General features: G+C 46.6%; 1 protein-coding gene across 2 annotated transcripts in view; it reads left to right on the top strand.

Annotated features, from left to right (window-relative positions):
- CELSR3 (cadherin EGF LAG seven-pass G-type receptor 3) overlaps positions 1-9,566 on the top strand; it is a 192,358-nt gene extending 182,792 nt beyond the window's left edge. For both annotated transcript variants that reach the window (XM_075321490.1, XM_075321489.1), the window contains one exon: positions 2,538-9,566. In XM_075321490.1, coding sequence (XP_075177605.1) covers positions 2,538-2,565 — 28 coding nt within the window. In that variant the 3' untranslated portion in view covers positions 2,566-9,566. The remainder of the gene's footprint in view (positions 1-2,537) is intronic.
- Positions 9,567-12,219: the final 2,653 nt, after the last annotated feature.

Below are 12,219 nucleotides of genomic sequence, written 5' to 3'. Positions count from 1 at the left end.
CCGAAGGGTAGATCAGATAGTTACGGTAACTCCTGCACATGAATACCTCTGACAACCCCATTATGCATTGGAGCCTTCTAGCTTTGGGACACATTTTGTATGATCTGATGCATATAATGACTCCTTCTAACACCAACGCTAAGCAGATGTCAAAGTACATTAGAAAGTCGCCAAATTTTCCATTTTGCGGTGATTAATAGGACTTGAGCGGCGCCGATGACGTCTCTACCTATACCTGCCGAGATGTCTGCATGATACCTGTCCATCATTAGTACAGTCTTTCCCCGCTATACCGCAGTTCACTTATTGTGGCTTCACTGTATCGCGGGTACCGGGGAAGGGGGGTGGCAGCGGTGTGTAGCAAGGTCACAGGAGGCATGGGCGATGGTGGAGCAGGGCGATGCGGCGGGTGTCCCAGATGCTCGCTGCGGGCGCTGGCAGGAACATCCGGAAACTGTCAGCGGTGCGGGCTTCAAAGATTTGGCGCGTGTGCAGATGACGAACCGAGATCTCACCTGCGCACGTGACACCTCCGGACGCCATTTTTCTTAAGTCTGCTGCTGGGAGATCAGTGGGGCGGAGGTGGCGCGTGCACAGATGAGATCTTGAGCTGAGAGCTCAATCTGCGCATACGCTGACTCCGGGCACCATTACTTGAAGCCCGCACCGCTGACATTTTCAAGATGGCCCCTACCTCACCGCCCGCAGCGCACAGTCCGGAGCATTGTCCTAGTCATCATTCTCAACCACCCCTCGGTAAGCTAGATTCAGCTTATAAGACGCACCCCTCAAAAGTGCGTCTTATAATCTGAAAAATACGAGTAAATAATAAAATAAATATAACACTGCTACTTCGCGGATTTTCACCTATCGTGGGTGTCTCTGGAACGTAACTCCCGCGATAGGTGAGGGATCACTGTATAGGATATGTCCATGACACTTTCCGATGGTGCAAAGTCTCGGCAGGTATGTGCAGATGAAGCATCATCATTACTGCTCACCTCCCGGTGCAGTGGTAACTGGCACCGGACAATTCCTGCAAAGGCAACGTTCATCTTCCCAAACAATTTTTATACTTTTAATGGAAAAAAAAATAATTAAAAATGTCCTACCTTTTTTTTGTACAGCTCCAAGGCAGACTTATGTGTTTCCATGGTAAGAGATAACAATCAAACTTTAGTCTGAATCGGTAGTCCTATTCACTTCTATGACGTGTTCCTTAGTAGAAAATTAGATACAAACAGAAGAAAGAATTTGGCTACTTTCACATTGCGTCTTTCCCTACGCATGCGCCGACGGGGCCATTGACTATAATGGCCCCGCCGGCACATACATCCAAAACATGTTTTGCGGGGGGGAGGTTCGGACAGATACCCTGACGGGACCACTGAACTTAGGGAAAAACGCAATGTGAAAGGGGCCTAAGTCTATGTGCACACGTTGCTTTTTTATGTGCATCTTTTCTGCACACAAAAAGCATGTGTTGGCAGGAAAAAAACAGCTGGAAAAAAACGCTCATTTTTTTTATTGCGCTTGCACGTTTTTCCAGTTTTTTGTGCTTTTTTTTACTCATGGCGATCGCGGGGGTTCAGGCGCTGTACCCTCGCGATCGTTGGCGAGTCGCCGGCTGATATTACAGCCGGGACACGGCTCTCACATCCAGGAGCAGTGCCCGAGCCACTCCTGGGAGTTTAACCCCCTAAAGGCCGCTTTACACGCTGCGATCTCGCTAGCGTGCGTACCCACCCCCATCGTCTGTGCGTCACGGGCAAATCGCTGCCCGGGGGCGCACAAAATCGCGCAGACCCGTCACCGTACTTACCTGCCTAGCGACGTCGCTGTGACCAGCAAACTGCCTCCTTTCTAAGGGGGCGGTTCGTTCGGCGTCACAGCGACGTCACTAAGCGGCCACCCAATCGAAGCGGAGGGGCGGAGATGAGCGGGACGTAACATCCCGCCCACCTCCTTCCTTTCTCATTGCTAGCGGGACGCAGGTAAGGTGAGGTTCCTCATTCCTGCGGTGTCACACATAGCGATGTGTGCTGCCGCAGGAACGAGGAACAACATCGTACCTACAGCAGCAACGATAATTGGGAATAGGGGAGCACGTCACCGATTAGCGATTTTGCACGTGTTTGCGACGATTTTCGATCGCATGCAGGTGTCGCAAGCAACGACATCGCTAACGAGGCCGGATGTGCGTCACGAATTCCGTTACCTCAACGACATCACTGTAGCGATGTCGTAGCGTGTAAAGTGGCCTTAACACTGCAGGATTACAACAACTTGGTTTGCTGTGTGTTACCATGACGACATATAGTCTGCATAGGAGCTGTATACACAGAACGATAGGACATTTTCATTGAAGGCTTAGTTATAAGTTTCTTCATTAAAGATGTTGTTTGCAAATGTATACATTCCATTTAAGTGTTGTTTACAAACAAACAAACAAAAATAGAAAACCCCTTTATTAGTAAGGTTCTATTTTGGATTATGGACTGATACTTACTAGTCCCATTTTTTGTCACCTACTTAAGGCTAGTGAGAAATGATGGTCATTCCTGAAAAAAAAAACCAACCATCGGGACCAGAAGGAGAGGAAGATACTGTGGGCAGCCGTGCATGCAAGCACCAGGTTACATATTTGCTAGCAGAGGTCTGTAGTCCACTCGCCCGCTGGCCTGAGACTGAGCGGGAGGAGGTCAGAAATCTCAGGTAACCATTTACCAACTGCAATGCCGAAGCCAGGGTGGAACATCTACGAGGGCAGACGACCAGGACGGGAAGGACGTGTGGTACCGAGCGCTGACGCAACCAAACGCTGTATCTATGTATCGTCCGAAACACTTGCTCCTTTAAATAGATGGTCATCAGGGGAAGAGAGGTTCACCGAACTGAACGGACATTTTTTATACATTTTTCTACGTTTCTATCCAGAGCTAAAAAAGGAGAAAAAATAAAAAAAACACTGAAAATTTTTATCCTTATTTTTAGGAATAATTTGTCGATATCATTCCAGTGCAGACGCTGTTATTATTGAGGGTTACTTAAGGGGGATGTGAGAAAATAGGATTGTGCTTGGACTTTCACGAAAGTAGTGGATTAGGAGGAACCTACGACACAGGGTGAGAGGGGAAGATAATGTGTATTGTAATATGATTGTATAAAAAGAAACTATAAAGAAAATGTCTTATGGTGTCTGGAATTCCTTACAGATGGGAAATTAATTGTATACCGCTTGCCTTTACAGACTACAGGCGGCCATTGTGTGGGCTGCACCAAGTTCAAACATTATTTTGGAGGATTTTAAAGGATACGTCCACTGTTTTCCAGTTTATATATAGTTCATTCACTTAATAAACAGGTGGAATTACCTGTCTTAGGCCTCTTTCACACGTCTGTGAAAATCACGCACGTTTTTCACGGACGTATCAAAGGTGCGTATTGCCCTCCGTGTGCTGTGTTTATGGCACACGTGTGTTCTCCGTGAGTTATCCGTGATAACACATGGAGAACGGGAATTTTCTGCTCACCTGTGGCGTTGCTGTCCGTGGTGCAGATCTTCGGTCTCCGGTCCTGCCAACTCCCCACTGCTGCTGCTTCCGGCCCACAGTGGAGTGAATATGCAATGAGCATAATGAACGGGGGTCGGAAGCAAATGCCAGCAGCGGCAGAGACAGGAGGGCTGGAGAAGGTGAGTAAAGAAATTCTTTTTAATTCACAGACACATGTGTTTTCTCCAGTGCGTGTCACACGGATCACATCCGTGCGGTCCGTGTGACACCCGTGATGCCGGAAAAAAACGGACATGTCTACATGTGGAGCACACAGACACACGTATGCTCCACACGTTCGCACGGTCCATGGCAAAACACGCACGTGAACGCAGACCCATTGATTTTTATGGGTCTACGTGTGCCTGTGTCTCCGGCACATGAGGAAACGGACCAAACACGTACCGGAGACACGGACGTGTGAAGGGGGCCTCAGGCTTAGAAAATCTCACATTGCACTCGAGTCCATGTAAGACAATGCTGCAGCTCACATCTGTGCCTTTTTCCTTGGCCTAATCGGACTGAGGAAAACATCACAGCATGCTGTGATTGTCTGTGTGTCTCGTATCACTTGCACCCATTCAAGTGTATGGGTGCAAGAGAAACATCGGACTTCACTGATGACATCCAAGTACAGTGCGATATATACCCAACCTAACAATGGAGGAGATGGAGAGATTAATCCCTCCCTCTCCTCCGCAGTTCTCATCCAATCATAAGATCGGATCACAGTCGCATTGTTACGTCACCGCCGGAGTCTGCTCCAGCGACTTCTGCTCAGATCGCCAGGCGACGCCGTGTTCCCGCCGTGGATGGTGCTCGTGATGGGAGAGAAGTCGATGCCAGCGGCACCAGTGGGCGCAGGCTCCGATCATCCACTGGGCTGGGCTAGCTTGGGATCTGCAGTACCGCTGGCTGACTGTGGGTGGCATGTGTCTTCCAGCTGAAGTTGCCAGCGTTCAGCTACAGCCAATGGGAAGACACCACACCCTTCTTATTTCCCCTCCTGTCACATGATCACTGCCAGAGATAGTTCTGATTTTCCTGGCTCCTGTTACATCCTATTCTGTTGGTGATTCCTGTGTTGACTTCTGCGTGTTTTCTGACTACCCTTCTGCCTACTGTTTTTGTACCTCGCTGCCCGACCCGGATCTGACCTCTGCTACGTTTGTTGACTACGTCACTGCCTGCCGATTCTGTCCCTGTTCCGCAATTCCTGGTTTGACCCTGCCTGACTACAAATCTCATCGGACTGCAGCCTTCCACAGGTAGTGATCTCCAGAGCCCTGTGTAATTCCAAATCCCTGTATAGGGGTTAAAGGGTTTCAGGGTTCTGGGGGTCCTACTTGGTGAGTGGCTTCCCTCTAGCCTCCCCTTTACAGCCCATCTGAGTCTGTGGATCCAGGCAGGCGTTACGCGCATGACCCTCAGCTCACGGTCGCAGCAGACGGTCATTAGCATATTGCATCTGATGCTCTCGCATCGGATGTTATATGCTAGTGTGACTTTAGCCTAATACTGATCCTGAGTTACATCCTGTATTACCCTCTAGAGCTGCACTCACTATTCTGCTGGTGCAGTCACTGTGTACATACATTACATTTTTTTAAACCATAACTTTTTATTAGTAATTAATGTCAGATGTTACATCATACATCATATTGTCATCAAAAATCACAATAATATGAGTATTAGAAAGGAAAATAAACAAGGGAGAAGGGGATGGGGAAATGGTGATATCACATCAATTTCCGGATCACATTCTTCATATAAATCTACAGATGTATATTTGATAACAGTATTTAATCGGAAAGATAACCAGTTGTTCCATTTCTTATAGAATAGTGCTGTGTTATTGTTAGATGAAGCGAGTGTCTTCTCTGATAGGCAGTTCTCATTGATCAGGGAGATGACTTCGGTTAATGCGGGGCATTGGGGGGTTTTCCAATAACTTGCGATTTTGAGTCTTGTTGCCACAATGATATGTACAATCACTGTGCGGATCTCGTAGGGGAGTGAGTCCAGATCGATGGCGAACAGCGCCTGCTGTGCGGATCTCGTAGGGGAGTGAGTCCAGATCGATGGCGAACAGCGCCTGCTGTGCGGATCTCGTAGGGGAGTGAGTCCAGATCGATGGCGAGCAGCGCCTGCTGTGCGGATCTCGTAGGGGAGTGAGTCCAGATCGATGGCGAGCAGCGCCTGCTGTGCGGATCTCGTAGGGGAGTGAGTCCAGATCGATGGCGAGCAGCGCCTGCTGTGTGGATCTCGTAGGGGAGCGAGTCCAGATCGATGGCGAGCAGCGCCTGCTTTGCGGATCTCGTAGGGGAGTGAGTCCAGATCGATGGCGAGCAGCGCCTGCTGTGTGGATCTCGTAGGGGAGTGAGTCCAGATCGATGGCGAGCAGCGCCTGCTTTGCGGATCTCGTAGGGGAGTGAGTGCAGATTGATGGCGAGCAGCGCCTGCTGTGCGGATCTCGTAGGGGAGTGAGTCCAGATCGATGGCGAGCAGCGCCTGCTGTGCGGATCTCGTAGGGGAGTGAGTCCAGATCGATGGCGAGCAGCGCCTGCTGTGCGGATCTCGTAGGGGAGTGAGTCCAGATCGATGGCGAGCAGCGCCTGCTGTGCGGATCTCGTAGGGGAGTGAGTGCAGATTGATGGCGAGCAGCGCCTGCTGTGCGGATCTCGTAGGGGAGTGAGTCCAGATCGATGGCGAGCAGCGCCTGCTGTGCGGATCTCGTAGGGGAGTGAGTCCCGATCGATGGCGAGCAGCGCCTGCTGTGCGGATAGCGTTATTCCTACACCACAAATCTGAAATATTAAATGATTTATTGCTTCCCACAGACGTCTGACATTACTACATTTCCACCATATGTGTAATATGTCTGCGCTGGGGTCTCCACATCTCCAGCACGTGTCCGGGATATTGCGGAACATCTTAGATAGTCTATGCGGGGTGAGATACCACCTATATAATAGTTTCCTTGCGTTTTCTATGTGGTTAGTGCATTTAGATTGGCTTCCAATAATTAGGAAGGATGCTCGCCATTGATCCGGTGTGAAGGTACAGTTTAAGTCTCTTTCCCATTTTTGTAGGTATGTGGTTAGCGAGGGCAGGGCATTCTCTAGCATACAATCATGGCTTATAGACAATGCTTTCCTCTGTGCGGTGGGGGTCAGTAACATAGAGTACAGCTTAGATGGCGGTGCCGTCATCTGCTCCTTCCTTCCATAGAGGAAATGTCGGATCTGCAGATATTTGTAGAAGTCCCTTTGGGGTATATTGTATCTATCTCGCAATGATGAGAAGGGGATTAGTTCCTCCCCATCATACAGATTCCCAATAGATGGGATTTGGCATAGTTTCCAGTTTTTAAGCTTTAGGTCAGGGATACAATGCTCCAGTGTCTCTATGGGGGCCTTAAGGAGTGCGATTTGTATAAGGCCTAATTTATTAGTTAGCATCTTCCATAGCTCCAGGAGCGCGTCTATGGTTGGGGATATGTTAAAATTCCTACCAGGGATTAAAGTGTGGTGTGCATGGAAGAAGGCTGCGACACTGGCGGCTCCAATCAGATATTTCTCAATGGCTATCCAGTGCCGGTCATCCTCATTGTTCCACATGAAACGTAGCTGCTGGAATAATGCGGCTCTGTAATAGCGGACCACTGAGGGGTATCCCAGGCCCCCCTTACTCATAGGGGTTTAGAGTGTGTCCGCCTGGACTCTGGGCTGTTTTCCCTGCCATATATGTTTGGAAAGGATCGCTTGTATCTCTTAGTATTTTCATTGGGAATATGATGGGGAGATTGCGGAACAGATACAATATCTGCGGGAGAATGAACATCTTCACTGATGCGATCCTGCCCATCCACGATAGCTCGTGTTTCTTCATTCTTAATATGTCAGCTTGGATTTTCCTCCTCAGGGACTCATAATTCAGAGATAACATTTTATCTGCCGAGAGTGTTAGCCGGATGCCTAGATACTCAATACTATCGTTATTCCAATTGAAGGGGTACTTGTTGTTGAATTTTTTGGGGTACGTTGTGGATGGGGTTAGGTTTAATACCTGACAGTACATACATTACATTACTTATCCTGTACTGATCCTGAGTTACCTCCTGTATTATACTCCAGAGCTGCACTCATTATTCTGCTGGTGGAGTCCCTGTGTACATACATTGCATTACTTATCCTGTGTTACATCTTGTATTATACTCCAGAGCTGCACTCACTATTCTGCTGGTGGAGTCCCTGTGTACACACATTGCATTACTTATCCTGTGTTACATCTTGTATTATACTCCAGAGCTTCACTCACTATTCTGCTGGTGCAGTCATTGTGTACTGCCACTGTAGAGTATAATACAAGATGTAACTCAGGATCACTCCAGGATAAGTAATATAATGTATTTACACAGCAACCCCATTAGCAGAATAGTGTATGCAGCTCCGGAGTATAGTACAAGATGCAACTCCAGATCAGTGGAAAAGTAGTGTAATGTATGTACACAGTGACTAAACCAGCAGAATAGTGAGTGCAGCTCTGGAGTGTAATACAAGATGTAACTAAAGATCAGTACAGGATCAGTAATGTAATGTATGTCCACAGCGACTCCACCAGCAGAATAGTGAGTGCAGCTCTGGAGTATAATACAGGTTGTAACTAAGGATCAGTAATATAATGTATGTACACAGCGACTCCACCAGCAGAATAGTGAGTGCAGCTCTGAAGTATAATACAGGACATAACTCAGGATCAGTAACGTAATATATTTTGCAAAGTGACTCAATTCTAATGCAGAATATACTTGTATATCACTCTTTTTAGAGACCCGTAGGCCTCTGAAGAGATTTGATGGGAGACCAGACTAAAACCCAATAAACCCCATTATAAATAAGTAGGGTATATCTGTCTCTGCAGATGTCAGTTACATGATTGGCGTGACAGAGCATTGTAGCTTCCATTATTAAGGAAAATCACAGCGGTAATGTGAAGAAAGGTCTAAACTGTTCTAGAAATCTCAGCGGTGGACATATCCTTTAAAAACTCGATCCCCCACCCTATTGTATAGCATAAGGATAATGTATACATTTTCAGTATAAACATTATCATCCTCGATATATGGACCTGGTTTGTCAGCGTCTGTATTAGATCAGCTATATGTGAGGTGTAAAGCGTCCTGATGTGTTAGAGACACTTTGTGCCTCGTACCTCTCTATCGATATTATTACAGGATGGCACTCGGATTTCTCGCCGATGTTCGCAGCCCACAGACTGGCCGCATTCTGTGTAGGGGACATTAACACACCGGAGTCGGATGCAGGGTTACTTGAAACAAACCTTCACTGGAGCTTTAAGAAGTGTTTCTTTGTACAGATACGACTGCCAATTTGCTTCAAATAAACAATGTTTTCTTAAAGATCAATGTTAAAAGAGCTACTTTTATATAATGTCCGAAAATACACAGGGGTGGTTGCATTTTACCTGCCTATAACTATAGTTTACAAGTAAAGGTAAACACGATCAATAACCTAAAACCCCTCCTATAGCACAAAAAGCCTCATACATACAGGCAGAAAGGGGTTAATAAGATCAGATTGATCCAAAATTTTAAGCTCTTGACCATTGTTAGATTTTACAAAACATTGTGCTTCATTTATAATATGTAAGTCTCGTGGCTAACCCATTCTCAATGTTTGTGCCATATTTGCTATCACTTTATTTTTTGTATAAAAGCCACGTAGGCTGCTCATTTAATTGCAGCATTTATATTATGTGTTCTGCTGTATGTTGATCATTTTGGTGCAATTTTTGCCAAATTTAACACTTTTTCCCCCCTTTGGGCTTATGCAACTATTAAGGTGTGTTTTTCTTTTATTTGTTTTTTCAATATTTCACAGTGTGAAATCTCTGAATGTGAAGAAATCTGTGTCAGGAATATAAATACTGAAGCTCTATCTCCCCCTCTCTCAGCAGGAAGTCACAGCAAAGTTTTAAAGGGAATCTGTCAGGTGATTTTCCAGTACAATACTACTGTAATTGTATCTTTAAATAGGGCTGGGTTAAGGTACCGTCACACATAACGAGATCACTAGCGAGATCGCAGCTGAGTCACGGTTTCCGTGACGCAGTAGCGATCCCGTTAGCGATCTCGCTATGTGTGACACCTACCAGCGATCAGGCCCCTGCTGTGAGATCGCTAGTCGTTGCAGAATGGTCCAGGCCATTTTCTTCAAAGGCGATGTCCTGCTGGGCAGGACACATCGCTGTGTTTGACACTGTGTGACAGAGTCACAGTGACTGCTGAGATTGTTATACAGCTTGCTACTGCGACCTGTATTGTTCCTGCATCGCTGGTAAGATCTGACTGTGTGATATCTCACCTGCAACCTCCCAGCGACTTACTTGCGATCCATATCAGGTCGCATCGTTTTCGGGATCGCTGGTAAGTCGTTGTGTGTGACTGGGCCTTTAAGCCCTATTTAAAGATACAATTACAATAGTATTGTACTAGAAAATCACCTGACAGATCGAAACATAAGTGTATAGTAAACTCAAACAGAACAACAGGGTTATGCTGTTCTGTTCGGGTTTATTATACACTTATGTTCCAGTTATTTTTGAAAAAGTAAACAAAAAAAAAAAAATACCAACCCATAGTAAGAACCCCTCAAATGAAGAAAAGTCAATTAACCACAAGTTTCAGAACGCATAATGAATATTTAAAACAAAATCAAATTTCAAATTCGGTCATTTTTGACCGAACAGAACATTAGGGTTAAGGAGACCTTTCAGGATCAGTGACTTTTATTGCTCTCCCTCTTCCTGTTATCTTGTTGTAAGCTCTGTAGAATTCCGTGTGACTTACCGTGTTCTTCCAAAAATAAGACACTGTCTTAGCTCTTTTTTTCAGGGTAATAAAAAGTATAAGGCTATGTACGCACTAGAAATGTGAAGTTTCTCAAGAAAATTTCTTGAGAAACTTCTGGGAGTGAAAAGATTTCCGGACCTCCGGAAAAAATCCGCACCAAATCCGCATGCGGATTTGATGCGGATTTGCCGCGGATTAGCTGCGGAATTGCCGCGATTTGCCCGCGGGTGGTTCACTGCGGATTTTTGCAGGCTGTACTGCCGAAATCCGCAGGGTACCTGCGGAAATAATGGACATGTTCATTTTCTCAAGAAAGTTTCTCGAGAAATTCTTCTCAAGGAAATTTCTTGAGAAAAATCCGCACCAGTGCGCACAGCTTTTTTTTTTTACCATAGAATTTGCTGGGAAATGTCTGCACAAAGATTGCAGACATTTCTCAAGAAATTTCCGCGGCAAATCCGCGGGTAAATCCGCGGGTAAAAAGCTCTAGTGCGCACAAAGCCTAAGGCTTATTTTTGGGAAGGTCTTATTGTTGGGGAAACACGGTTGGGTGTGATTTTCCCTTCCCCCGCTCCCCCCCCCAAAAAAAAGCAGACCCCCCTTTCCTAGGAGAATCATACTTACCAAACCCTGGACGTCTGCGTGGCTCCCAGGTCCTACTGCGATCTTCGGCGGGCGCTCCCAGCAGGTATGCTACATGGTCCTCCCCTGCTTCTGGCCAACACATACATCTGATCACACACATACACTCATATATACACACACACACATCAGGTCGCACACACACACACACTCACTTACCACATCCGGCGTATGGATTGCTTCCGACCAGCAGGGGAAGACGGGACACAGTGCAGTGGAGTGTGAGGACCTGCGGTAGAACGCATAGAGGATTTGGCGGTGGAACACATCAATGCGCTCCACTGCTTTGTTTCCCAGGATTCTCTGCCAACCAGAAGCAATTGGTATCGCCCAATCTGGTGAGTGTGTGTGCGCGATCTGTTGGTTATGTGTGTGCAATGTGATGTGTGGATGTGCATTCTTGTGCAATCTGATGTGTGTGGGTGTGTGTGTTCTACTGCTGGTCCTCCCGTTCGGCGTCTGGTAAGTATGTTTGCGGGGTCTTCTTTCTCCTTTCTTCCCTCTTTTGGGGGTCTCTGCTTTCTATAATGAAGTGTCCTGCTGTATTCTTTTACTTTTTTAGCTGCATGGACACTTCATTACTGAACCGCGACTAGGGCTTAATTTCGGAGAAGGGCTTATATTTAAGCCTTATGCCAAAAATACTGAAAATTTCTGCTAGGCCTTATTTTTGGAAAAACACGGTAGTAACTAGTCAAGCATATGTAAATACAAACTGCATATGCCCTGCTCCCTCCTCCCATCTCTCAGTCCTGGCATAAGTGGTAGTAAATCTGAACTGAATTTGCACTGTCCCCACCCATATTCCCTGGGACCTCTCAGCAGTGATAGTGAATGTACTGGGCAGAGGGAGCAATGAATATACAACTTGTATTTACATACACTTAACTAGTGTGCAGGAGACACTGAATTCTATTCTGAATGGAGCTTATAACAAGATAACAGGATAAGGTAGAACAATATAACTTACTGATCCTGAAAGGTCTCCTTAAGGTTACCTTCACACTTTAGCGATGCAGCAGCGATCCGACCAGCGATCTGACCTGGTCAGGATCGCTGCTGCATCGCTACATGGTCGCTGGTGAGCTGTCAAACAGGCAGATCTCACCAGCGACCAGTGACCAGCCCCCAGCCAGCAGCGACGTGCAA

The sequence above is a fragment of the Anomaloglossus baeobatrachus genome, chromosome 8 (genome assembly GCF_048569485.1).
Source record: "Anomaloglossus baeobatrachus isolate aAnoBae1 chromosome 8, aAnoBae1.hap1, whole genome shotgun sequence".
Lineage (NCBI taxonomy): Eukaryota > Metazoa > Chordata > Amphibia > Anura > Aromobatidae > Anomaloglossus > Anomaloglossus baeobatrachus.
This window is presented reverse-complemented; position numbering and strand designations above follow the sequence as displayed.